Source organism: Oryctolagus cuniculus, chromosome 11, assembly GCF_051225735.1.
Source record: "Oryctolagus cuniculus isolate XC-2025 breed Fujian yellow rabbit chromosome 11, ASM5122573v1, whole genome shotgun sequence".
NCBI classification, from domain to species: Eukaryota; Metazoa; Chordata; class Mammalia; order Lagomorpha; family Leporidae; genus Oryctolagus; species Oryctolagus cuniculus.
The window spans coordinates 54,750,212-54,776,505 of record NC_142877.1 but is presented as its reverse complement, the minus strand read 5'-3'; the positions used below and the strand labels follow the sequence as shown (position 1 = coordinate 54,776,505).

Sequence of the window (26,294 nt, the reverse complement as noted above, 5' to 3'; positions counted from 1 at the left end):
TACTGGGTCTCCCATGTGCAGGGGCTCAAGGACTTGGGCCATCCTCTACTGCCTTCCCAGGCCATAGCAGAGAGCTGGATCAGAAGTGGGGCAGCTGGGGCTGGAACTAGCACCCATATGGGATGCCGGCACTGCAGGTGGCAGCTTTACCCACTACGCCACAGAACCAGGCCCCCTAAAAACATTTTAAAGGTAAGGAATTCTCTGTACTGCATCCCTTTTGCTTTCGACCCCACACTGACACCTGTGTCTGAACCCTGGGGCGATGCCCAGTCTCCCTCTTGGGGCCGGGAGACCTCACTAGTGTCTTCCTTCCTCTTGCCGGTCACTCCCCCTGCCTCTCCTGTCCCCACTGTCACCTCTGCATGCACACAGAAGGTCTCTGCGTGGAGGGTGCCACCAGTGAGGCAGTGACAGATGACAAGGACAGGAGCAGGGGAGCACCCTGTGGGCAAAGCAGTCCCGGTTCTCCAGCTAAATTCTGAAACCACACATGTTGGATGCTTGTCGACTACCAGCATATGATTAATTAGGCCCTGACCTTTCTGTGTCTTGGAATAACAGATAAAAGAGTTTACTTGAAAAGAAATCTTTTCATTTGCGTTTCCATGTCACCTGTGCTTTTCTCTGCCTTCCACGGGGCAGCCCTGCCAACTGGCAGGAAGAAGGCCCACAAAGCTGCTGATAAGGGGAGTATAAAAGAGGGCTGTGCTCATGGCTAGGGAGCCTTGGGCATTCTGTCTGCAACATGCTGCGAATCGTGGTGCTCGCGACCCTGGTCCTCTATGGTAAGTGGGCTGCAGGGCTTGAGTTCGATAAGAAAGGACATCAGAGTAGGGGGCGGGGAAACTTCTTGAGTCCCAGCCCAGGACCCAGCTTGCAGGGGTGGGGGTGGGGGGTGCGTACGTCTGCCTCTGAGTCCAGAAAAAGCTTGACTCTCCTGGAGCTGAAGATAGGACATGTCAGCGCCACCAGCCACACAGGCCCCTCTGCGTGCCAGGACCCTGAGCCGAGAAGCAGGGAGAAGCCCTTTCCAGGGAGGGGATTGGGTTTCCCCCTACCCCAGTGACAAGAGGACATTCTTAGCAGGTGCCCGGCTGGGATGTGCATGTTGTTGGCCCTGCTCTGCCCTGGGGTGGCGTTGCGGTGGGGGGAGTTGCTCTCCAGCCAAGGGGTGACCTCGAGCAGACTGAGACCACAGGGAGCCTCTGGGGCTCTAGGCCCCCCGCCCCGGTGGTGGGGAGGCGGAACCTGAGTCAGAGCCCTTCACAGAGTTGCCAGGGCTCTGGGGACAGCTTGGGGAAGCAGAAGGCACTCAGGCCCCCACCCCTGCTTTCAGAAAGGGGCTCAGTACACTTCCAGCGAGGGCTGGGGGTGCCCCCATTTGTCCGGGAGGAGCTGTGAATTTGCAGACATGGCTAACGTGCCTCAAAGCAAAGCCGCCGCCACCCGCCCCCACCGGGCCTGACCCGTGCTTAGTCATCACTCACTTTTCTTCTACCCCACAAAGGACACAGTACCCAGGACCTTCCGGAAACCAACACCCGGGTTGTCGGAGGGACTGAAGCTAAGAAGAATGCCTGGCCCTCTCAGGTGGGTGTGCCTCTAGTGGGACTTTCACCCTGAGTCACACCTGCTGGACGCACACACACACACACACACACAGCCGCGTGTCTGAGGCGGCTCAGCAACAGGTGCCCTTCTGCCTGTCTAGGGTCCAGATGTTAAAAAGATGGATGGCCCTGGGTAAGGTGCTTTCTTAGAAGAAGGGGTCCCGCATGAACAGTGACACCACTCACACCACTCTCAGCAACCCAGACTCACACCTCTGACTCTGCATACCTTGAAACACACACAGCACACACACACACACACACACACACACACGTGTGGCGTGTGCATTTTCACAGGGAGTTTCTACCGTTGTAACAGGACAGCTGGAGCCTGGTGTGAGCAGGTGTAAGTGTGCGATGCTGGCCACATCGCTGGTGATGGGGCACATTTTGAAGGGCTCATGAGATGTGAGATGGGATTCCGTTTACGAAAGTGTGAGCCTCAGTTGTCGGGAGCAGAGCTAATGTACAGTGGGAGGCGTGAGAGGAGGAGCCGCGGACTGTCGAGAATGATGGCCCCTCTGGTGGGGAGCGGGGGTGAGCTCTGCAGATCTGAGCTTTTGGGGCTGGGCTGGAGGAGCAAGTCCTTGGCTGCATTTCCTCCCCAGAGGGAATGGAGGAAGAACCTGGGTCCTGGGCCATGGCAGTTACTGGGGGTGGGGTGGGGTGCCAAAAACAAGGGGGCTTCTCAAAGGCAAATGGCCCAAGTGTTTGGGTCCCTGCCTCCCATGTGGGGTGTCTTGGCTCCCGGCTTCACTTTGGCCCAGAACTGGCTGTTGTGGCCATTTGGGAAATGAACCAGTGGATGGAAGATCTCTATCTATGCATCTCTCTCTCTCTCTCTCTCTCTCTCTCTCTCTCTCTCACCTATTATCCTTCTATCTCTGTCTCTCCTGCCCCCCTCTCTGATGCTCTGCCTTTCAAATAGGTAAACAAATTTTTAAAGGTAAGTTTATGTTGGTGCAAAAACTTTTAAATTTATGTATTTGAAAGTCAGAGAGAGAGAGAGAGATATATCTTCAGTCTGCTGGTTCACTCCCCAAATTCCCACAACAGCCAAAACTGGGCCAGGTCAAAGCCAGGAGCCTGGAACTCCATCTGTGACTTCCACATGGGTGGCAGGAACCCAAGTATTTGATCTGTCAGCCTCTGCCTCCCAGGGTGCACACGAGCAGGAAGCTGGACTAGAAGTGGGAGCTGGGACTACACAAACCTGATGCTCTTATCAGGGGATGCAGGTGTCCCGAGTGGCAGCTTCAGTCTTTGCCCTTGGAGCAAAAGCTTTGGCCAGCCATGGCTAGTTTTTCATGATACGCATTTCTGGAGACCCCCGCCCCATGCACGGGGTGTGTACACACAGTGGATATCAGTGAGCCATGCAGCTCTTTCCTGCTGATTCCTCTTCTCAGCACCACACTCCGGGAAGCCCTGCAAAGCAACGGACTGCATTGCCAAGCGCCGAGGAAACCCGTTCACCATCATAGCCCAGGGTGCCGGAGAACGCTTTGAGCGATACCCGGGACTTAAGGAGGTAGCAGGCTCAAAAGGGGTGGAGAAATCCTTTTTGAGAAACACCAGTCTTTCCCTCCTCTCTCCCCCTACCCCCCTCCAGATCTCTCTCCAGTACAAATCGGGAAGCTCCTGGTATCATACTTGTGGAGGGACCCTCATCAAGAGTAACTGGGTGATGACAGCTGCTCACTGCGTGGACTCGTGAGAAAATGATCCATTTTCCTGGGCCCTGGGAGGGGAAGGGGCTGGCTTTGATGTCTCAGAGCATGCTGTGAAGGGGTGGGCAGTGGGTTGCGGGGTCGACAGGGAGGTAGGACCCGTATAACAAAAAGGACAGGCTTTGGAGTGAGGCAGGCTTGAGTTCCAGAGTCTTCTGGCCAGGCAGCCTGGAAGTGCGCGGCTCTGTGCCCCATTCTCTCAGATGAGGTCATAATACCTTCTTTGTAGTTGTTGTGAGAAGTGAGTAAATATTGAAGTGCCTACTCGAGGTCTGACTGGTGACTATTTTTTCCTGTTTGTCATGAGCAATGGTTCTCACATTTGTACTTGGATCAGAATAACCCGGAAGGCAGATTGTTGGGCTCAAACCAGCAGAGTTTCTGATTTGGTAGGTCCAGAGCAAGACCTGAGAATTTGCCTTTCTAACAAGACTCCAGATGATGCTGGGCCAGCCATCATGTTTTAAGAACGAATAGTCTAGGGGGCAGGTGTTTAGCCTGGTAGTTAAGACACCTGTGTCCCATATTGGCGTGCCTGGGTTCAATACTTGGCTCTGGCTTCTGAATCCAGCTTCCTGCTAATCCAGACTCTGTGAGGCAGCCCTGACAGCTCATGTAGTTGAGTCCCTGCCACAACTGTGGGAGATCTGAATTGAGTTCATGGCTCCCAGCTTGGCAGGCATTGAAGGAGTGAACTAGCAGATAGAAACTTTCTTTCTCTGACTCTCAAGTAAATAAATAAAAATTTTTAAATGATTTATTTATTTGAGAGGCTGACTTACAGAGACAGAGACACACAGAGAGGTCCTCTATCCGCTGGTCCACACCCCAAATGGTTGCAACGGCTGGAACTGAGCCGATCCGAAGCCAGGAGCCTCCTCCGGATCTCCCACATGGGTGCAGGGGCGCAAAAACCTGGGCCATCCTCCACTGCTTTCCCAGGTCACAGCAGAGAGCTGTGGCTCAGAAGTGGAGCAGCTGGGACCCGAACCGGCGCCCACACGGGACACCAGCATCACAGGTGGCAGCCCAACCTGCTACAGCCCCCCAAGTAAAAATTTTAGAAAGCTAATAGTCTAGAAATGTGTATTTCCTTTAAAAGTCTCTCTGAGGCAAGAAGCCATTATTTCATTTATGCTCACTAACCTCTCCCAAGTTAGGAACTATGCAGTTCCCGATGCTTAGCTTAATAAACTGTGCAGATTAAGGCGATAATAGTTAGCTTCATTGCCACAAGTGCCTAACTCAGCAAATGAGAGCGCTTGTTACCCCTCATCTTTGAGGGTCTTTTTTGTCTCTTCTTTGCCCGGGGCCAGATGAGATGTCTGTGAACTTTTACCGAAAGGGGAGAAGGAAGAGGTTGAGCCCCAGGGATCACGCCAGGCTTCTCTTACTCCAGCCAATTGACCTTCCGCGTGGTGGCTGGCGAGCACAACCTGAACCAGAACGACGGCACCGAGCAGTACGTGAGCGTCCAGAAGATTGTGAAGCATCCATCCTGGAACAGCAATAACGTGGCTGCAGGGTAGGGGCAAAGCCGGGCTGGCAAGGGAGCGGGGGTGGAGGGCTCCCTAGCCAGGGAGTGGATCTCGGCTTTCTCTCCATGTTCTTCTAGAGGGCTGTGGTGGGCTGGCCTTTGGCTGGGGAGCCCCACTGAACCCTCACCGGATCCTGCAGGGAGCAGGGCAGCCTTTTGTGTGTTTCTTCTTTTGAGAATTCTGTCTCAAGTCAATCCCTTCTCTTTCCTGGGATGTAGAGGAGAGCTAGGCTGCAATTCTGGGCTATTACCAGTAGGTGGTGCTGTTAAACACTTAATGTCCCACCACCCTGTTGCTGGCTGCTCGTTTGGGGCCAGCAAGGGAGCACCCTATTTCATTTGTCATTTGTGTCCAAGCCCACGGGGACATAAAAGCTAAGAGAGGGCCAGCGAAGGCCTGACTGCCCCCTCCCCCCTCCCACTTTCCTCCTGCAGCTATGACATCGCCCTGCTGCGCCTGGCCCAGAGCGTGACCCTCAATAGCTCCGTCAAGTTGGGTGTCTTGCCCCAGTCGGGAGTCATCCTGCCCAACAACAACCCCTGCTACATCACAGGCTGGGGCAGGACCAAGAGTAAGTCACCCGCCATGGCGTCAATCCCCTCAGGGACCCTAACTAGACAGCTGGGTTTCTGGAGTACAAGACCAAGAACGTGAGGAACCACAGATGAAATGCGTGATTGTTAAAGCGAACTGGGAGGTGGTTATGGAGGCGTCGAGGCAGAGATTCTTAGAAAGACTTAGGAAAGACTGACCTCAGAGAAGATTCCATACTAGCTCCTTTTTTTTTTTTTTTTTAAGAGATTCGTTTATTTGAAAGGGAAAGAGGGAGAGGGAGAGACAGGTGAGAGAGAGAGAGAGGAAGAGAGGGAGAGAGATCTTCCATCCACTGGTTCACTCCCCAGATGGCCACAATGGCCGGGGCCAGGCCAGGCTGAAGCCAGGAGCCAGGAGCTTCTTCCGGGTCTCCCACGTGGGTGCAGGGGCCCAAGCACTTGGGCCATCTTCTACTGCTTTCCCAGGCCACAGCAGAGAGCTGGATCAGAAGTGGAACAGCTGGGACGTGGGCTAGCATCCATATAAGATGCCAGTGTTACAGGCAGTGGCTTTACCCACTATACTACGACACTGATCCCAATCCCCTCATTTAAAAAAATTATTTATTTATGTGAAAGGCAGAGTTACAGAGAGTGGGGGAGGGGTCTTCCATCTGCTGGTTCATTGCCCAAATGAGCCGGACGGCCAGTGCTGGGCCAGGCCAAAGCCAGGAGCCAGGAGCTTCTTCCAGGTCTCCCATGTGGTGCAGGGGCCCAAGCACCTGGGCCATCTTCTACTGCTTTCCCAGGCACATTAGCATGGAGCTGGCTCAGAAGTGGAGCAGCCGGGACTCGAACTGGCAGCATCGCAGGTGGCAGCTTAACCCACCTCTGCCACAATGCCAGCCCCCAGCCCCTCATTTTATACAAGAGGACACAGAGGCCTAAAGAAATTAAGGCCCTTGATCACTTGTTAGTGCAGAGCTGAGACCAGAAGCTGGGCATCCCGGCTGCCGCCGTGGTCCTATCAAGCTACGTCCACAGACACGCACTGGGCAGTGAGTGGGAGCGAGTGATCCGAGGGTAGCTGCGGATCTAGGCAACTCAGATGAGTCAGGGCAGAGGAGGCCATGAACAGAGAGAGTGAAGAAGGGCAGAAAGCCATGAAGCCTGACACGGGAGTCTGTTGCTCACCAGGCAAGCATCCAGGCTTCTGCAGGAGAGACAAGACAAGTCAGTCAGTCTACTGGGAAAACCTGGAGCTGAGCGGACATGGGCTTCTCCCCGCATCAAATGTGCTCACTGCATGTGACGTCACGAAAGGGTTGTTGGAACGAACCAAAGAAATAATTCATGTGCAACAGCTCTGAGAAAGAGCCAGGGAAAGGAAAGCTACATCAAGCTCGCCAAGCAATAGACACAAGTGTGCGTAATCGCAGTCAGGCAGGCTTACCAACAAACAGGACAGCCTGGATACCTCCCTACGTCACAGAAGCAGCAGTAGGATTGGCAGTTTGGAGCACAGAATGGCAAGCAAGGAGGACTCCCTAAAGGAAGAGGCCTGAAGCTGTCATATAAAGAGGAAAGTGGTGGGGTGCCCGGCGAGGGACAGGCAGGGAGGTGGAGTCTGCCCAAGGTTTGGTGGGTGGGGTGCTGAAGGTTTCTCCCCGGGACAGCAAACTGGGGCTGACTCCTGATGTTATGTGTTCTGTCCAGCCAACGGGCAGCTGGCCCAGGCCCTGCAGCAGGCCTCTCTGCCCAGTGTGAGCTACTCCACCTGCTCCAGCTCTTCCTACTGGGGCTCCACCGTGAAGAACACCATGGTGTGTGCTGGCGGAGACGGAGTCCGCTCTGGGTGCCAGGTGAGCCCGTGCACGAGGCGTTCTGGTCCCGCTCTCCCTCTCCGCCTCCGCCCTCATCCCCTGTCTCACATCTGCTCCCACGCCCTGGTGCAGACTCAACTTCCTACCCTGGCATCAGAATGAGAAGCCTTCCGTGGCAATCACGAATGTCAAAGTCCAAAGGAAGCTTGAAATTCATCTTGCCCAGTGCCACCCCCCCCCCACAAAGCGTACATACGGCCCTGACATTCGCGTGTTGGCCCTTGTGTGTGTGTTTCTTTGGAAGCTGCATGTGACCTACATCTTTTATGGAAGCAATGAGGGTGGCCTGAGGGGTTGTTGTCATTGGATAGGTGACCCCACTCCCAAAGGTCCCAATTTGTCTCATAGTTCCTTCATCACCACCCCTTTAGTGTTTAGTATTTATAGCAGCACATCAGGTGAGTATGGGAGGAGAAAGTACCCAAAATAATTGTATGATGTTTTATGTATAGCAGGGTGAATTCTCTTCTATTCAGACATATTACAGGGTTTCTAATGCAGTTCAACAACTCTTCATGCTGTATCGACTGCATGCTGGCAGTGCGCTAAATACTAGGGATGCGAAATGAACCAAACAAGGTGAAAGACAGGAACAGATCATCAGACATACAATGGGAGCTGGTAATTCAGCGTGGCTATGTGTTGTGATATGGGTATGCATGGAGTGAGGCGAGATCCTGGGAACAGGTGCCTACCTCTACCTGCTGAATAAGAAAAGAAGCGTTCCTTGAGAAAGTGGAATCTATTGTGAGTTCTAAAGGTTCAAGGGGAAAACGTCAGGCAAAAAAAAAAAAAGAAAAAAAAAGAAAAAGAAAAAGAAAAAAAGCACAGACATTCAGAGGGAAGAAAGAGTGTAGAAGAAGGCAAGGGGCCAAGAAACAACCTGGAAAGCATAGAGAAGTTGAGGGCGCGCCCTACGGCCCCAGCAGGGCTGAGGGCGGAAGCCCACAAGCCAGATCCAGCCCCCTGCCTGTTTTATTTGTATGGCCTGTGAGCTAAGAGTGGCTGTTGCATTTTTCAATGGTTAGAGGGGGAAAAAATAAAAATATTTCCTGATGTGTGAAAAAATTAGTTTTTAGACATAACACTGTATTGGAACCCAGCTGGTTGTTCACTTTCTTCTTCTTCTTCTTCTTCTTCTTCTTCTTCTTCTTCTTCTTCTTCTTCTTCTTCCTCTTCCTCTTCCTCTTCCTCTTCCTCTTCCTCTTCTTCCTCCTCTTCCTCCTCTTCCTCTTCCTCTTCCTCTTCCTCTTCCTCTTCTTGTTTGTGGCTGCTTTTGCACCATCATGCAGACGCTGTGACGGAGACTGTATGGCCCACAGGGCTTGACGTAGGTCCTGTTTGGGCGTTTACGGAAGATGGTTGCTGACCCTGACCTAGACGGAAACCCTTACCATATACGCAATGTCAAAGTGAGAGTAGAGAGGCCAGAGGGAGCCTCCGGGCTTTGGCTCCCAGTGCCTTGCCTGGAGACATGCATTTTCTCCCTGAAGGTTTGGAAACAGAACAGCATGAGCAGATTTGCTTTTAGGAGCGCTGAGAGGCGAGGAGACTGGGTGGCGGCTCTTGCAATGGCTCGGGCAAGGCTTGGAGGTCTCAGTTAGGGTAGTAATAGTAGGAATGGGCAGGAGAATCTCCAGTGACCTCCAGGCTTGTGGTTTAAGGGATCTGGACAGGGAGTTCCTGTCTCCAGTGACACAAGACTTACAGGATTCAGGGAGGGAAGGTGACAAATTTGGTTCTGGACAAATTGAGTTTGAGATCCTAGTGGGACAGTCATGGGTGGGTTGACCACTAAGAAATTCAGATAAGAAAATGGAGCCTTGGCCTGCGCCGCGGCTCACTAGGCTAATCCTCCACCTTGTGGCACCAGCACACCGGGTTCTAGTCCTGGTTGGGGCGCCGGATTCTGTCCCGGTTGCCCCTCTTCCAGGCCAGCTCTCTGCTGTGGCCAGGGAGTGCAGTGGAAGATGGCCCAAGTGCTTGGGCACCCCATGGGGGACCAGGATAAGTACCTGGCTCCTGCCATCGGATCAGCGCGGTGCACCGGCCGCAGTGTGCTGGCCGCGGCGGCCACTGGAGGGTGAACCAACGGCAAAGGAAGACCTTTCTCTCTCTCTCTCTCACTGTCCACTCTGCCTGTCAAAAAAAAAAAAAAAAAAGAAAGAAAAAAAAAAAAAAGAAAGAAAATGGAGCCTGGGAGAGAGAGAGAGAGACTTGGGTTAGAAGTATCTTTGAGAGCAAATGAAAGCCCTCCCAAGAACGGTTGCAGGAGAGAGAGAGAGAGAGAGAGAGAGAGAGAGAAAGTAGGTTGGAGAAGAACTATGAGAACATAAGTGTTTGGGTGGCCAGAGGTAGGTGGAGGACAAAGAACTCACTAGGATTTAAGAAGGGAGGAGTAGAGAGAGGTAAGAGAAAAATATGGAAGAAGAGTTTACATAATCTCAGGAAATACTGATCATCACCCAACACACAGAGGAGCCAGCCAGGAGCCACTGCAGATAAGAATTCCAATGGCTACCTGGGCAGTTGGTGACTCATTGGTAATCGCGGCAAGAGCACCTTTGGTGGATTGAGGACTGAGTTTGATTGAAGGGTGAGGAGTAAAGAGGCAACTAGAACTACAGCAAGGAATGCACGTTCCTCTCCCAAGAACCCTGGGTGACACGGAGGAACGGAAGAGACCTAGACGCTTTAAGGACAGCAAGTCTTGGGCAGGGTAGATCTTTAAAAGAGGAAGGAAGTTGGTTATCAGAGAGGAAAGGATCCTAGCGAGCCAGACAGAGGGATTAGTAGATGGCACGAGATCCCTGGAGGAGAGAGACAGAGACGGGAGCAGAGCGGGAGCTGGCTTTGACCAGGAAGACAGCACGTGTGGCATGGAGGGGAGTTTGCAGCCTGGGGAGCTGGCAGGTTCTGGGTTATTGCTTCTAGTTACTCATGAACTGGGAGCCATCTACCTGAAGGCAGAAAGGGACAAAGGTTGCACAGATCTGCAGTAACTGAGGTGAATGGGGAAAGGACTGAACTGCAAGGTGGTGCCCACAGGCTGAGGTTGAGGACCGGGCGACAACCACGTGGACGTGTGTCATTGCACGTCACTCAAAGACTGGGTTGTAAGGGAATGGATTAACCCAGGGCTGGGCTCTCTCTTGCATGACTGGCGTGGAAGAAGAACAGAGTTGCAGGTCCCTGCCAGGTGGGGGAGGAGAAGCCAGTAGGAGACTGGGAGGCTGGCTGAAATCCAGTGAAAGAATTTAAAGGGTTTTTGTGAGCCCAGAGAAATAAAATGATCGGTTCACCCTAGTTTTCTTGGGACTTTCCCAGGGACTCTACATATATGGGGATAGCAGCAAAAACCAGGGAAGTGGGGAGGAGAGGGACCGACAGGTAAACAGGTAACACCACCTTCTCCAGGTCTTTACAGCCAGCTCCACCTGACCTGAGGTGCAGCCTTTCTGAGCTCATTCACGCCCTTCTGTCTGTCTGTCTGTCTGTCTCTCTGAAAAACTAGAGTGCTTTCTCCTGGCTGCCGCTCCTCGCTGACAGTTCTCTGAGTCAGTGGTGTCCCTGGGCCCGTCCCGCTGCAGTTTCTCGAAGGCTGTGCCTGCTAGGGTTCTGGGTCCCCGCCCTGCCGCTCCCAGTGCATTCCCCGAGCCCTTTCCCGCAGCATCAGTGCAGGCCCACTGAGAGTGTTCGCAGCTCTTCCTTCTGCTGTGAAATCCTGCCACACCCTCCATCTCTCCAGAGCCTGGGTCTCTTTTCAGCTCAAATAGCTTAAAATCATTGTATTACAATATGTACAATTCAATTATCTTCCATTCCTCTCGTTCGGACATACTCTCAAATCTCTGTTAGAATTGGGGTGGAAAGGATTCGGTTGCTTTGAGTACAAGAATGGAAATCAATAAGCTAAAAAAAACCATCTTTTCCTAAAGTAGCAGCTAAGGGTAGGGTACAGCTAGTTCCTCTTTAGAAGAAAATTAGCCCCAGTTTGAACTTTTGGTCTCTTTCTCTAGTTCTTCTTTCTGTTTTGTTTCATTATGGAATAGATTTTTTTTTTAAAGTTTACTTATTTGTGTTTAGTTGAAAGGCAGAAAGAGAGAGCTCTTCCATCGTCCGGCTCACTCCCCAAGTGGCTGCAGCAGCCAGGACTGGGCCGGGACAAGGCCAGGAGCCAGGGACTCCATCCGAGCCTCCCATGTGCGTGGCACAGACCCAAGTTCTTGAGCCATTTTCTGCTGCTTTCCAGGGTTCACATTAAAGGAAGTTGGCTTGGAAGCAGAGATGGGACTGCATCCCAGGCTCTCTGATACCGGGGCTTGAGTGTCCCAAGGGGCAGCTTTAACCTGCTACACCACAACGCCCACCCCTAGCTCTTATTTTTTTATTTTTTTATTTTTTTGACAGGCAGAGTGGACAGCGAGAGAGAGAGACAGAGAGAAAGGTCTTCCTTTTGCCATTGGTTCACCCTCCAATGGCCGCCGCGGCCAGCGCGCTGCGGCCGGCGCACCGCACTGATCTGGTGGCAGGAGCCAGGAGCCAGGTGCTTTTCCTGGTCTCCCATGGGGTGCAGGGCCCAAGCACCTGGGCCATCCTCCACTGCACTCCCTGGCCACAGCAGAGAGCTGGCCTGGAAGAGGGGCAACCGGGACAGAATCCGGCGCCCCGACCAGGACTAGAACCCGGTGTGCCGGCGCCGCTAGGCGGAGGATTAGCCTAGTGAGCCGCGGCGCCGGCCCCTAGCTCTTATTTTTTAAGTTTTCATTTTTACTGAAGCTCTATACCTATTAAATTGCTTGAATTGGCAAGTAAGTCTCTGAGACTCAATGGAAAACAACTGTCATGATGCTGTCTAGCTTTCTCATCCCCAGAGGGGACCACTTTTCAATTCTTTTCAGCTAATTCTCTGGCACTCCTCACCTTTAAAAAAACACAACATATTTACATTACTACTTAAGTTTTCAGTTCAGGCATTATGGGAGATGGGGCTGTTTCCTTTTCTATGCGTACATACCTGCTCCCCTACGCATAAACTTTTCCCATCACTTTCTCAATCGCCCGAAATCATTTTGGTGAGATCCACATTCGGTGTTTATTATAATTATGTGAAGTGCTGTTTACAAATGGTGTGGTATTCTAGGGTTACCTTCCCTTCCCCACATCACTCTCTTCCCCAGGGTTAGTAATGGGCTCTTTCATCTGGTTAATGCGTGGTCAGGTTCCCACTAATTCCACCACACATTCTCCAGTCATTTGTAGCTGACATGTGTCTCGGTGGGTTCATCTGCATTCATGGTGAGGGACAATTATGGGACATTTTTTCCTGGAAACTCCAAATCTTTGGTCCTGAAAATATTGTTTATTTGATCATGTCTCCCCCTCCATCTTTAGTTTTCTGTTTCTAGAATTTCTGCTATTTACACGTTCACTTCCTAAACAGGTTCTCTGATTTTCTCTATATTTTATGTGTTCTTTTTGTCCTAGCTTTTCTAATCTTTCATTTCTGCTATGAAGTTTATAATTTCCAAAGGTTATTTTTGTTCTCTTAATGTTCTGTTTAATAGCATACTGGTCTTATATCATTGATATCATCTTTTTATTAAAAAAAGAAATATTTATTTATTTGAAAAGAAGAGTCACAGAGAGGCAGAGGCACAGAGAGGCGGGGGGGGGGGGGGGGAGAGGCAGAGAGAGAGAGAGGTCTTCCATCTGCTGGTTCAATCCCCAGATGGCCACAACGGCCAGAGCCATGCTGATCTGAAGCCAGGAGTCAGGAGCTTCCTCCAGGTCTCCCACACAGGTGCAGGGGCCCAAAGACTTGGGCCATCTTCTACTGCTATTCCAGGCCATAGCAGAGAGCTGGATCAGAAGTGGAGCAGCCGGGACTCGAACTGGCAGCCATATGGGATTTGGCACTGCAGGCAGTGGCTTTACCCACTATGCCACAGTGCCAGACCCCTTGGATATAATCTTAATCATAGCTTCATTGCTTGTTTTCTTCTCTGTGCTTGGTTGCCTTCATATTTTGTTTCTGCGTTTTGACCTTTTATTTTTGTATTAGAGGTCGTCATCGGATGTTTGGTGATCCCTCACCGTCTGCTCTTATTTCAGGGTGGAGTTGTAGCTCTGAGCCTTAGAGGAAATTTGTCTATAGCAGACTTCTTTGGCTAGGCCACTGTTGTGGATGACTGTCAATGTCAGTGTCTTTGGGTCTTTCCTCTTGCCTGGCCAGATGTCCCAGAGAAATATCTTCTAATGTTATGCTTGGAGTTATAGACTTGGCATGCTGGGAGCTGAGTGAGAAACATGCCAAGCCCAAATTCTATAAATTCAGGTTCCTCTGATTCTAAGCCTCAGCGTGAAACCACAACCCAATGCCTCAGTTTCTCTCCTCTGCACTGTATTTTTCATTTAAAGAGTATAGATTACCTACCCTGAGCCCAAATCCTTGATCTATGTAGACCCATTGGTTTAAATGCTGGGGATGACAGAGTCACTAGAATTCCTGCCTGCTCAACCCCAAACTCAAGCCAGTGAAAGCTATTGAAATTAAGATGTGCAAAGTTCTACGCTAGCATCCTGGAGGGGAAAGATAGTAAGACATAGTTCCTGTCTGAAGAAGCTCAAAGATGTGTGTGGGAGGTAGAAACAAATTATGAAACCAAAATACGAGCCAGATCAGGACATACGTGCTGCAAAGGGGAGGAAGAAGTGCTGCGGTTGTTTAGAAAGGACAAGATTCATTCTGATTGTGGGGTGTGAAGGAAGTGGAGCTCTGAATCAGAACTTTAAAACTGTACAGCAAAAACAAAGACCCAAAGCGCCGACGACCTGGAGTTTTAGGACTCCACTTCTGCTCTCTGCAGGGTGATTCTGGGGGCCCTCTCCATTGCTTGGTGAATGGCCAGTACGCTGTCCACGGAGTGACCAGCTTCGTATCCAGCCTGGGTTGCAACGTCAGCAAGAAGCCCACAGTCTTCACCCGGGTCTCTGCTTACATCAGTTGGATAAATAATGTGAGTCTTTTTGAATGATGGGTTGACACAGATTCAACTGGAGATCCAAGCACTGATTGGTTTGGGGAGCAAAAGTTGGGTTGGGGAAGCCAGCAGCTTCCTTACCACGCTCATGAGTTTATTTCTTTCCCTTCCCTCTGTAGCACAATTTCCCCCAGTAACACTGCCCCCCCCCCCAGTTCCTCTTCACATACCCACTGAGCAAACTTACTGCATACACTAAGACAGGGGCATCAGCAGTTCTGAACCAAGCACGTATCAGTGCGGTGCTAAGTCAAAGCCAGGGGAAAACCAGCTTCAGAAAGGCCTGCACGCTTCTGGGTACAAGAGCAAGGCGTCAACATCCTCTCTCATGCCTCTGTCTGGGGCCTTTGTGGAAATTTGCTCTGACTTTGGAGAGAAGTTGTCGCATCTTAAATAAACCGGGCTCGATGGAGGGTTAGGTGACTCTGCCTGTCCCGATCTGAGAGTCACCCAGCGCATCTCACTGTTCCCTCCAGCCTTTAGATGTTTTCTCGAGCCGCATGAATCTTGGCTCATGGCCATTTGCTGGGTATGAACCCATAACACAGAAATATCCTGGTGTAACTCGGCCTTGTTTCTTGCCCCCACCCCCTCTCAACTCCCTGGAAGCTCAGTACCAAGTCAACTTTTATTTTTTAAAATATTTACTTATTTAATTGAAAGTCAGAGTTACAAAGAGAGAGAGAGAGAGACAGAGAAAGACAGTAGAGAGAGAGAGAGAGAGAGAGAGAGAGATCTTCTATCTGCTAATTCACTCCCCAAATGGCTGCAACAGCCAGAGCTAGGCCAATCCAAAGCCAGGAGCTTCTTCCAGGTCTCCCACATGGGTGCAGGGGCCCAAGTCCTTGGGCCATCCTCTGCTGCTTTCCCAGGGGCATTAGCAGGGAGCTAGATTGGAAGCAGAAGAGCTGGGACTCGAAACAATGCCCGTATGGGATGCCAGCACTGCAGATGGCAGTTCGCCTTGGTGCACCACACTGCCAGCCCCTCAGATCATGTTTAACTAGGAGCTTTGAGGAGATAGAAGGGAGGTGGGCCGAAGTTACTATCTGTGGATTTTTCTGTCTTTTCCTTCAGGCCATAGCTTCCAACTGAGCCTTCTTCTGAGTCCAACTGCCTACCCAAGATGGCTCCTACATCTGCCACAGACTCAAGGTCAACAAGGAAAAAGCTTTCAAAGAGACTCCTGCGCCACACTCAAAAAGCAAATAAAAAACTGAATATACAGTAAACTACTGTGTCTTTCCATCTGTAATTAAGGCCTCTAGAGGAAATGCAGGAGAGGGCCCAAGTTGGATTTCACACCTAGGGGCTGGTTCTTCTGGGGGCTGCTTTAAAAAAAAATTAACAGTCTCCATTTGTAGAATCTTACTAGATTATAATACATGAATAATTTTTAAAGCTTTATTTATTTATTTATTTGAGAGGCAGAGGCAGAGAGAGAGAAAGAGAGAGAGAGAGAGAGAGAGGTCTTCCATCTGCTGGTTCACTCCCCAAATGGCTGCTATGGACAGAGCTGGGTTGATCCGAAGCCAGGAGCCAGGAGCTTCTTCTGGGTCTCCCACACAGGTGCAGGGGCCCAAGGACTTGGGCCATTCTCTACTATTTTCCTAGGCCACAGCAGAGAGCTGGATTGGAAGTGGAGCAGCCAAGACTCGAACCGGTGCCCATATGGAATGCCGGCACTGCAGGTGGCAGCTTTACCCGCCACACTACAGCACCAGCCCCACCATGAATAATTTTTAAAATATTTATTTAGTGGGTAGAGTGACAGGAGACAGAAACAGACACACACACACACACACACACACACACACAGAGAGAGAGAGAGAGAGAGAGGTCTTCTATCTGTTGATTCACTCCCCAAATGGCAGCAACAGCCAGATCTGAGTCAAGTCAAAGCCAGGAGCCAGGAACTCCATCCTGGTCTCCAACATGGAAGGCAGGGGCTCAAGTATTCAAGCCATCTTCAGTTGCCTTCCCAGGTGTATCAGCAGGAAGCTGGATCTGAAGTGGAGCAGCTGGGACTCCAATCAGCACTCTGATGTGGGGTGCTGGTTTCGCAAGCAGAGGCTTAACATGCTGCACCCCGTCACTGGCCCCCGAAGGCTGCAATCCTTACCAGGGCCCAAATTAAGCCCAGTGGGAGTAGTTTTATATCATCCAATTCCAGTTATTTTAGTATCTACTCACCCATTAATCTGTTTGGTCTCCTGTCTTCTCTTGTGCCTATTTTCTGTAATCAAAGGCATAGAATGCTTGGAAAAGATCCTGAGAGGAGACCGTAGGCTCATACTTCTTGGTTCACTCTTCAGTGCCTAGAACAAGCGCTCATCCTGGGCTTCTGAGTGATGCCAACAACTGGGATACAGTACAGACAAGAGTGTAGGCTTAGGAGGTGGGTCAGATGCAAGTGAGAAGTCAGAAAGGAGGCTAGAGAAAAAAGCATAGAAAAAAAAGAAAAGAAGATGTGAAACAAAGCAAGGGAAGGGGTGAGGGGAAGAGACAGAGCAGAAAGGAAGAGGCAGCAATAGGAGGCCTCAAGCTAAGTGTGAATCAGCAGTTTGGGGCTGGGACTAAAATAGGCCAACCGGATCCAGGGTTCTATAAACCACAGAGAGCCGGGAACCAGATAATTCTGCTGTATCCTGGTCAGGGCTCTGACTGTCAGCATGGTCTACCAGGAGACCAGGGGGAGGGCTTGAAAGGAGAAGTCTGACAAAATGGAAAGCAGCTTTTTCATAGCAATCCCTGACGGGCAGACAAAAGGCACGAGGGGTAATAAACATCATAGCCAGAAAGACAGTGGCTGAGACAGGCTAGTATCAGCAGCAGCTTCTAGAACATTCTGTAGGCTAGGAAGAGACTGGACTGGAGCCAGGACACCTGTGTTCCTGTCCCAGTTTTACCACTGAGGAATGGGATAGCCCTTGGGCAACTTGCCAATCCTTTCGAAGGCTCAGTTTCCCCATCTGGTTAACTGTGGCTCCTGCCCGGTAGCTGCACAATCCGGTGATCATCAACTTTAATTCCCAAGATGTTTGTACTAAAGGGTCTTTCTTGGGAAGTAGTGGCTGGGATGCATTGCTGAGGGTGCTGCCAAGTTCTGGGAGGGACAGGTATTGGTCTCTGCTGGTATCACACCTGTTCTTGTGAGGTAGGAAGTCAGAAATTCAGCCTATGTGTGTGTGCAGGGCCTGAAGACCAGCACCTACCTGGAAGCCCCAGAAGCCCAGCATTTTGCACTTCAAAGTCCTGCCCAGACCCTGAGAACCTCCCAGGTGGACCCAGCCCTCCCCCCAGGGAGAGCTCCCAGGAGAATTCTCTCCTCAGGACCAAATACCTGACCTGATAACACAGGGCAATAAAACCTTCTCAGCCTTCCTAAGGGAAACCCCCCTACTCTGCCCGGGCACCAGCAAACCTGGGGAGGAATTTGCTAATTTTCACCCAACAAACCCTTCTGCCAGGGCTCCCCCTCCTTTGTCCTGGAGGAGAGGGGGAGGTGGGTAAACAGACTCCCTTAAAAACCTAGGGAGTCCAAACAGACCACCCGCTCAGCCCTCTGCCTCTCTCTCCGCTCTATGTCTCATACCTGAATTCTTTCTTGCGTGGATACAAGAACCCCAAGGCTTCCACGGACTTTTCTCCGTGACATTCTCACTGCCATCGTCTCTCAGGGCCCACAGTACCACCATCCTCTGGGTTTCTCCTCACTCCTTCCCATCCAACATCAAGTCATGTAACATTTTCTTCATTCTGCCTCTTCCAGGCCAACCCCAAAGTCGGCATAAAAAATAAAACCAAATTACCTACTACCTGAAAGTTTTGTATAAATTGAATTAGGTACATCTAGTTACCAACTTCTCTTTACCTCCAGACTTTAAAAAAATTTTTTTTTATTTGAAAGGCAGCGTTAAAGGAGGAGAGTTATCTCCCATCTGCTGATTTATTCCCTAAATAGCTGCAATGGCCAGGACTGGGCAGAGCCAGGAGCCAGGAGCTTCATTCAGGTCTCCCACGCAGGTGCAGGGGCCCAAGGACTTGGGCCACCTTCCACTTTCCCAGGCCATAGCAGAGAGCTGGATCAGAAGTAAAACAGGGCTCCAACTGTCAGCAGACAAGAGTGGAATAGGTTATTGTCTTTGCACAACAAATTCAAACGTGAGACAAGCAAGGCCGCCAGGTCTAATGAGGTAGGGCATCCGTCAGAATGGATGGGCGAGACCTTTCCAGACGCGGTTCTGGTCATTCAGACGGAGAAGCAAGGTTACACGGTTCAACGGAGAGAAGACACCTGACAAGGCAGGTGGGCGGCCCAGGAAACAGCTGAGAGCTGACTTGCAGTTTGTATTCAGACTGGGGCTCATAAGGGAAAGGGGTCCATCCCCCCCCCCCCCCCCCCCGCCTCCTTATTCTCCAGGACAAAGGGTTTGCTGAGTGTGGATCAGGTAACATTCCCCTCAAAGTTTCACTACTCAGTGCTGTCAGACTGGGCAGCCCACCTGGGACCGGGCAGAGGAGCCCCCCCCCCCTTTGCAGGAAGGCTGTGAAGATTTTATGCACAATGTCATCGGGCTAAGTAACCAGTTTGGCGCTGAGTAGAGAGGATTCTCCTGGAGAGCTTTCCTTGGGGGTGGGGGAGGCTGAGACCACCTGTAAAGTTATCAATGTATGGGTAAGACTTCGTGGTGTAAAATACTGGGCTGTTTCCAAGGTGTGCTTCTAGCTTCTGCTGAGGTTTGGTTTTCCTTAGCCACCCTCCCCCCCCCCGCAACAGGCTAGTTTCTTTTATTTTATTTTTTTAAATTTATTTATTTAAAGGCAGAGTTACAGAGAGGTGGAGGCAGAGAGAGAGAGAGAGAGGTCTTCCATCCGCAGGTTCACTCCCCAGTTGGCTGCAATGGCCGGAGCTGCGCCGATCTGAAGCCAGGTTTCCCACGTGAGTGCAGGGGCCCAAGGACTTGGGCCATCTTCTACTGCTTTCCCAGGCCATAGCAGAGAGCTGGATGGGAAATGGAGCGGCCGGGACTCGAACCGGTGATGCCGGCACTGCAGGCAGTGGCTTTACCCGCTACACCACAGCACCTGCCCTGTTCCAGGCTTCTTGGAGCCAACTCTCCGGGGAGTGGCTAAACCACCACCTGGGGGAAAAAATTGAATTTCGTTTACTCGGCGGCCCAGCACGGAGCCCCGTGCTGTGAGCCACAATTTTCCCTACAGTTAAGACCCTTGCTGGCTAGCACCCAACGGCGCCTGCCCAGCGGCTTCCATGATTCCCCGGTTTTCCGGAACGCCCTGACTAGCAGACCCGTTCAACCGGGCCTGCAGCTTCCGCGTGGTCCGAGTGAGCGCCGCCTGAGGGCAGGCCGGGGGTCCCGGTCCCGCGGCCCGCAGCGCTGAGCCGCCGGAGCGGGCGGACAGGCCCGAGGCGGCCCGCGCGCCGGAAGCGAGGCATGCTGGGAGGGAGCCGCACTTCCTCCTCAGGGGCCTCAGAAAACCACAGGCCCGGCAGCCGCCCCTGGGGAGCCGGCAGGATGGCCGAGGGCAAGGCGGGCGGCGCCGCGGGCCTCTTCGCCAAGCAGGTGCAGAAGAAGTTCAGCAGGGCCCAGGAGAAGGTAGGCGGGCGGCGGGCGCGGGGACCCTCGCGGGTGGTGGTGGGGAGGGTCTTGGGCATGGAGCGAGGAGTGGGCTTCCGGGGGAGAGGACCGAGGCCGCCATCCGGTCCTGGGCCGGGCAGGGCGAGGCCGAGCAGACGAGACAACAGTCTCTTCTTAGGAACCTCCAAGGCTGACGGAGAAAGGGTGGCCGAACAGTGCCCGCGGCCCGCTGCGCAGCAGGTGTTGTCCTAGCAGTCGATCCGTATGGCAGGGATGCAGAAGGTGGAGGGGCATCGCCCCCAGGTGCAGCTCGGACTGGGAGTTCACTGAGGACCAGGACGTTCCCTGCGTGGGTCTCCCTTTCCCTAGCCCCTCGCTGGCCTCTGGGTGCGGTGCAGGCTGATGGGAGCCCTCGCTCTCGGATCTTGCTGTAGCTTATCTCTGTTTTGGAGTTTACCCCAGCCAGGATGTGAACGAGTAATCTCTCTGAAGATTGTGGTTTTTGCTTAGCAGCTGGTAGTCTTGCTCCATCCAGCACCAGCATTTAGCTGCCCAATGTTAACGTGCCCATCTACATGGTGTGGATGTTCTAACACAGTGTGTCATATCTGGGGAAAGGGAACACCCGGGGGGAGAGAGACAGAGACAGAGAGAGACAGAGAATCTTCCATCTGCTGGTTCACTTGCCCTAACTGCCCCTGGCCAAAGCCAGGCACCAAGAACTCCATCCTGCTCTCCCATGCGGGTAGCTGATACCCAGATGCTGCCTCCCACACGCACAATAGCAGGAACCTGGATTGAGGCAGAACTGGGGCTGGAGCCCAGGCACTCCCAGTATGGGATGTGGACATCTCAAGGGGGCATCAATCTATCCTTTTGCACCCTAATGGCACTTTTATTTCCATCTGTCTAGTATCTTCTTGGTGTCTAACTGGAATCTGCTTCCTGCCTGCACCCTAGTTGACAGGGTGGGTGTGGGAAGACTAAGCTGGAAGACAGAAGGAGGGAAGAGGAGAAAGAAATAGGATAGATTGTAGTTTTCTAAGGGTTCATAGTATTTAGTCACTTGGTTGAGTAGTGCATGCGTATTTAACTGTTGAAATATTTGTATTCTTCTAAAGATGGAGAAGTGGCTTAGACCCTGGGAAGGATTAAGGGCAATTAACCTCTTATGCAATAAGAACTCCCCAAATAGCAACAACCGGAACTGGGCCAGGCTGCAAAGTTAGGAGCCAGGAACTTCCTCCTGGTTTCTCACATGGGTAGCAGGGGCCCAGGTACTTGGGCCGTCTTCCACTGCTTTCTCTGGTGCATTAATTAACAGAAAGGTGGATTGTTAGCAGAGAAGCAGGGACTTGAACCAGTACTCCGGTATGGGATGCCAGTGTCGCAGTTGGCTTAACCCGCTGCACAAAATGCCAGCCCCATAATAATAATAATCTATAAAAGACACAGCAATTGGTTTTGCCTCATTCACCCTCTGTCTTCATCTGTTTTTTTATTATTATTATTTTTTTAAAGATCAACCTTTTTTTTTTTAAAGATATATTTATGTATTTGAAAGGCAGAGTTACAGAGAGGCAGAGAGAGAGACAGAGAGGGAGAGAGAGGTCTTATATTGTCGCTCCCCCTCTTCGTGGAGGAACGACACTAAACCCTGCCTAGGCTTCATATCCGAGTCACGGCACCATTATGCCGCTCCCCCGCGGAAGTGGGGAATGTGGCAGGGGGAACCGCCCTTCCACGGAGGTGGAAGGGGTGGTAGCCAACCCGGGAAGGACCAGCAGCCAACCCGGGAAGGACCAGCAGCCAACCCGGGAAGAACCAGCAGCAAACCCGGGGAGGGCCGAGCAGACGAAAGAACAGCACAGGGTCCTGTGTCGTTCCTCCATGAAGAGGGGGAGCGACATTATATCTACCTGTTCACTCCCCAGATGGGCACGAAGGCCGGAGCTGGGCTGATCCAGAGCCAGGAGCAAGGTCTCCCACACAGGTGCAGGGGCCCAAGGACTTGGGCCATCATCTACTGCTTTCCCAGGCCATAGCAGAGAGCTGGATGGGAAGTGGAGCAGCCAGGTCTTGAACTGGTGCCCACATGGGATGCCGGCACTGCAGGCGGTGGCCTTACCCACTACGCCACAGCGCTGCCCCCTCTGTCTTCATCTAGACAATCATCAACACCATGCTGTTACTTGGACTTTCTCTCCTTTTTAAGTGTGAACTCTTTTTTTTTTTTTAAGTGTGAACTCTTTTTCTTTATTGAACACCTACTATTTAATTTAGGTTTTTGCTCTTTTTTATTTTTTTGACAGGTAGAGTTATAGACAGTGAGAGAGACAGAGAGAAAGGTCTTCCTTCCATTGGTTCACTCCCCTAATGGCCGCCATGGCCGCCACGGCCGGCGTTGCACCGACCTGAAGCCAGGAACCAGGTGCTTCCTCCTGGTCTCCCATGCGGGTGCAGGGCCCAAGCACTGCCTTCCCGGGCCACAGCAGAGAGCTGGACTGGAAGAGGAGCAACCGGGACTAGAACCGCCGCCCATTTGGGATGCTGGCGCCGCAGGTGGAGGATTAACCAAGTGAGCCACGGTGCTGGCCCTTAAGTCCAGAACTCTTAAAACTTTAGGTAAATAATGTCCTTCTTTGGGCTTCAGTCCTGCGTCTGTAAAATGAGATCTTGATAACATTCAGGATGATAAGGACACTGGGTTGAAAGGGGAGGGAACTTCTGTAACCTCAGAGTCAAGTACTTCCTCCAAAGAACCACTCCCTGGCGTAAGCATCCTGTTCTTCCAGCCCTGAACCCTAGAGTGACAAACTTGAATTGCCCTGGGGAACTCCAGGGCTGATAACAGAAAACAAGGTGCTGTGAATCTAGGAGTTAGACATAGGTTCAGGGAGACAATGGACCTGCCGCAGTCCAGGCAGCACCCTAAAGCAAAGGTAAGGTGGGAATGGCTTGTTACTATGGGAGGGAGCTTAGCACAGTCAGTCTGGAGTCAGAGTCCTTAAGAGTTGGGAAGTTATTGAGGGCAAGATAAAGAGGGAGAGAGCTGTACTAGGAAGAAAGGATTCCCTGGAACGGGCTTTGCCTTTTCTGTAAGCACTTGGATGTAATCTGAGTAAGATGGGATGGCTAATGTATCAAATACCCAGTGCCTATTATGGGCCAGGCACAGGGATATAACTAGAGACACTCTCTCTCCCCTTTTGGAGCCAGCGTTCCAACCATATGCTCTCACTTATCTCTTCAATCCTGTAAGCAAAGTATTAGTATCCTAGTTTTAGAAATGGGGAAACAAGGTTCTAAAAAGTTGCTGAATGGGTGCCAGGTTCTGGTCCCAGTTGCCCCTCTTCCAGTCCAGCTCTCTGCTGTGGCCCGGGAGTGCAGTGGAGGATGGCCCAAGTGCTTGGACCTTGCACCCGCATGGGAGACCAGAAAGAGGCACCTGGCTCCTGGCTTCAGATTGGTACAGCGCCGGCCGTGGCAGCCATTTGGGGGTGAACCAACGGAAGGAAGAAGACCTTTCTCTCTGTCTCTCTCACTGTCTGTAACTTGACCTGTCAAATAAAAAAAATACAAAAATTAAAAAAAAAAAAGTTGCTGAATCCCAGGTGTCCTGCCTTTGCTGCCTACCCTCAGGCCACTCCCTTTCCAATCCTCTCCTGATAAGCCTCTGACATCTGGGCCTCCGCACTTCCTGCTGACCCTGTCTTAGAAGGAGCTGAGCTAAGAACGGAAACACTCGGTGCTCTCCTGAACAGCAGGAGTGCAGGTCTGGTGACTGTTAAACATTCCTCTTGTTCCATTTTCCAGTTCCCATCCAAATGCCACAGGAGGCTGGATCTCAGCTGGCCTCACTGTGATTTTACAGCATGAGATAGCTTCACATTTCCAACTACTGCTTTCACCATCTGTTTGTGATTTCTCTGTGGCAAACCCTCAGACACCCCTCCCCCTCAGGAGAGTCATTGTGTACCACTCCTTTGTGGGGCTTTTCCTCTGTTGATTTTTATTCAATTTGTATTCCAGAGAATTCAGCTTACTAAATATTTACAGAAAAAACTCCTTTGTTCAGGGTACTGGGTTGGACTCGGAAGGAAATTTAGAAGTGAGTGAGAGGGATTCTTACCTGCCGGAAGCTTATAGTCCAGTTTTTGCTGTTGTTTTTGAAAGACAGAGTTACAGAAATAGGGAAAGACAGAGAGAGAGAGAGAGATCTTCCACCTGCTGGTTCACTCCCCAAATGGCTACAATATCCAGGGCTGGGCCAAACCAAAGCCAGGAGCCAGGAGCCTTCCACGTGGGTGCAGGGGCCCAAGCACTTGGGCCATCTTCTGCTTTCCCAGGCACATCAGTAGGGAGCTGGATTGGAAGTGGAATGGCTGGGACTCGAACTGGCTCCCATATGGGATGCTGGTGCCACAGGTGGGAGCTTTACCTGCTACACCACAGTGCCAGCCCCCAGAAAAACTTTTTAACATGAGTCCACAATACTGTGCCATAGCTAGGCCCTATCCAGATCGCCTCAACTGGACCAGGTGTGTGGCACAGCAGTTAGGTTGCCGGTTGGGATGCCCTCATCCCATAATGGAATGCCTGATTCCATTAACCCAGCTTCCTGCTAATACACACCAAGTGATGGCTCAAGTACTTGGGCCCCTGTCACCCACGGCGGAGAGCTAGATGGAGTTCCAGGCTCCTGGCTTTTGGCCTGGCCCAGCCCTGGACATTCTGATCATTTGCAGAGTGAACCAGTGGAAGGAAGGTCTTTCTCTGTCTCTCCCTATCTCTCTTGTAAGTCTGCCTTTCAAATAAAGAATACAAATTTACAAAAAAAAAAAAAAAAGAAGTAATAAATGATTATAGGGAGAAAGTCATTAAAGCTTTATTTCCCCCATCTCAATCTACAGAAAAGTTAAAATAATAGATTAGTCAATAACAGAATATGTTTTCACCCAAATTCACTAAGTGTTAACATTTTGCCACATTTACTTAACTTGTCCTTGCGCTTATTCTTTCCCTCTAAATATCTGTATTCCAACTTCTCAGCTGCCAGGCCAGACAAATTGGGAGTGATGTTATGTGGACTCTCATTAGGAAGTACTCCAAAAGTAAAATTTATTCACTCTTCTAACAAACGTCCATACACCCTGTTCCCTGAAGCCCGCTGTCTCCTTGCAGAAGAACACCCTCAGCATGGTGTAAATACCCGCCACAAGGACCTACCGCTACCTTAACACATGACTCAGCCTGGAGCCCTGGGGTGTGTTTCTAGGGTGTGATCTTACTCACCTTCAGAGGCCCTTAGCACACACCTTCACACCTTCCAAGCCTTTTAGCCTTGAGCATTTTAGAAACTGGAGAGATTGGTCTGTGCCAGTCATCACCCCCCCTCCTTTGACTGTAGGCTGTTTTGTCTTCTTTCTCTTTTCTGCCCCCTCCAAGAAGAACCGAATCTGAGGCAAAGGAAGGGAGGGGTAACAGAAAGGAAGTAAGAGTTGCAGTTATCACTTAACAAGGTGGTTTTGCAACTTTCTGGTAGAAAACAGTGTTTTGTTAGGGGGAGGGGTGGAGCCAGGCGAGATGGCAGACTGTACCCAGGACTGGAGGCTGAGTGAGATGGAGTTAGAGACAAATAGATGCTGCTAAACCAAAAAGGAAGTACAAGCATTTATATGCAAGAGAGTGAAACTATATATGACAATATTGTATTTGTATTGAGTGCTCACTGTAGGGCCGCACTGACAGTTTACATGCACTGACAGTTTACATGCATAACGTTGGTTAGTCCTAACAACTCTAGGAGATAAATGTGATTTTATCAAGGGAAAAGGAGGTTCTGCAAACTGTGACTCTGGGGTTTAAATGACTTGCCCAGAGGCTTCTAGCTATTGACTGGAAAGGCCAAGATGGAAGCCGGTATCTGTCCAACTCCAGTAGTCCTAGATCTTAACCACTACACAGAAAGCGCAGAAGCAAGGCCCTAAAGCCCTGGATTAAGAATGGAGACACTTGGGGCGGGCTTTGTGGTATAGTAGGTTAAGCCACTACTTGGAGCACCTGCATCCCATGTCAGAATGCTGGTTTGGATACCAGCTATTCTACAACATTTCCAGCTTCCTGCTAATGTGCCTGGCAAGGCTGCAGCTAAAGGCACAAATACTTGGATCCCTGTTGCCCACATAGTTTTAAACTTGGATGGAGTTCCAGTCTCCTGGCTTCAGCTTGGCCCAGTTCTAGCTATTGTGGGCATTTAGGGAATGAGCCAGTGCATGGATCTTTCTCTCTGTCCCCTCTCTCTCTCTCTGCCTTTCAAATAAATATTTTTTTAAAAGGAAACATACATACACA

The 26,294-nt window shown here is 51.1% G+C and overlaps 2 protein-coding genes and 1 long non-coding RNA gene across 10 annotated transcripts in view; 2 read left to right on the top strand and 1 right to left on the bottom strand.

Annotated features, from left to right (window-relative positions):
• Positions 1-723: 723 nt before the first annotated feature.
• Positions 724-15,572, top strand: CELA1 (chymotrypsin like elastase 1). The gene is made up of 8 exons (XM_002711188.6): positions 724-788; positions 1,511-1,593; positions 3,226-3,326; positions 4,743-4,868; positions 5,316-5,452; positions 7,131-7,276; positions 14,167-14,316; positions 15,418-15,572. Exons 1-8 carry the CDS (start codon positions 749-751, stop codon positions 15,433-15,435), a joined length of 801 nt encoding a protein of 266 aa, XP_002711234.1. The 5' UTR covers positions 724-748; the 3' UTR covers positions 15,436-15,572.
• Positions 15,420-16,871, bottom strand: LOC149123469 (uncharacterized). The gene is made up of 2 exons (XR_016216743.1): positions 16,534-16,871; positions 15,420-15,968 (listed from the first exon to the last, which is right to left on the bottom strand). It is a non-coding gene; the product is annotated as an uncharacterized LOC149123469 (long non-coding RNA).
• Positions 16,872-19,577: 2,706 nt separating this feature from the next.
• BIN2 (bridging integrator 2) overlaps positions 19,578-26,294 on the top strand; it is a 43,425-nt gene continuing 36,708 nt past the window's right edge. For 2 of the 8 annotated variants that reach the window (XM_089308369.1, XM_089308371.1), the window contains exons 1-2: positions 19,864-19,958; positions 22,253-22,565. Coding sequence is in view for 3 of the 8 variants with exons in the window: in XM_051845477.3 (XP_051701437.3) it covers positions 19,797-19,958 (162 nt within the window). In the remaining 5 variants the exon portion in view is untranslated. Of the gene's footprint in view, positions 19,959-22,252; positions 22,566-22,766; positions 22,883-26,294 lie in introns of those variants that run through there. The other 6 variants (XM_089308370.1, XM_070052252.2, XM_051845477.3 and 3 more) reach the window with 5 other exon arrangements.

Excerpts from the sequence above, each read along its gene's own strand:
- CELA1 (XM_002711188.6), top strand. The coding sequence starts at position 749 with ATGCTGCGAATCGTGGTGCTCGCGACCCTGGTCCTCTATG. Across the intron at positions 4,869-5,315 it reads AGCAATAACGTGGCTGCAGG|CTATGACATCGCCCTGCTGC; the intron begins GTAGGGGCAAAG and ends TTCCTCCTGCAG. Across the intron at positions 5,453-7,130 it reads AGGCTGGGGCAGGACCAAGA|CCAACGGGCAGCTGGCCCAG; the intron begins GTAAGTCACCCG and ends TGTTCTGTCCAG.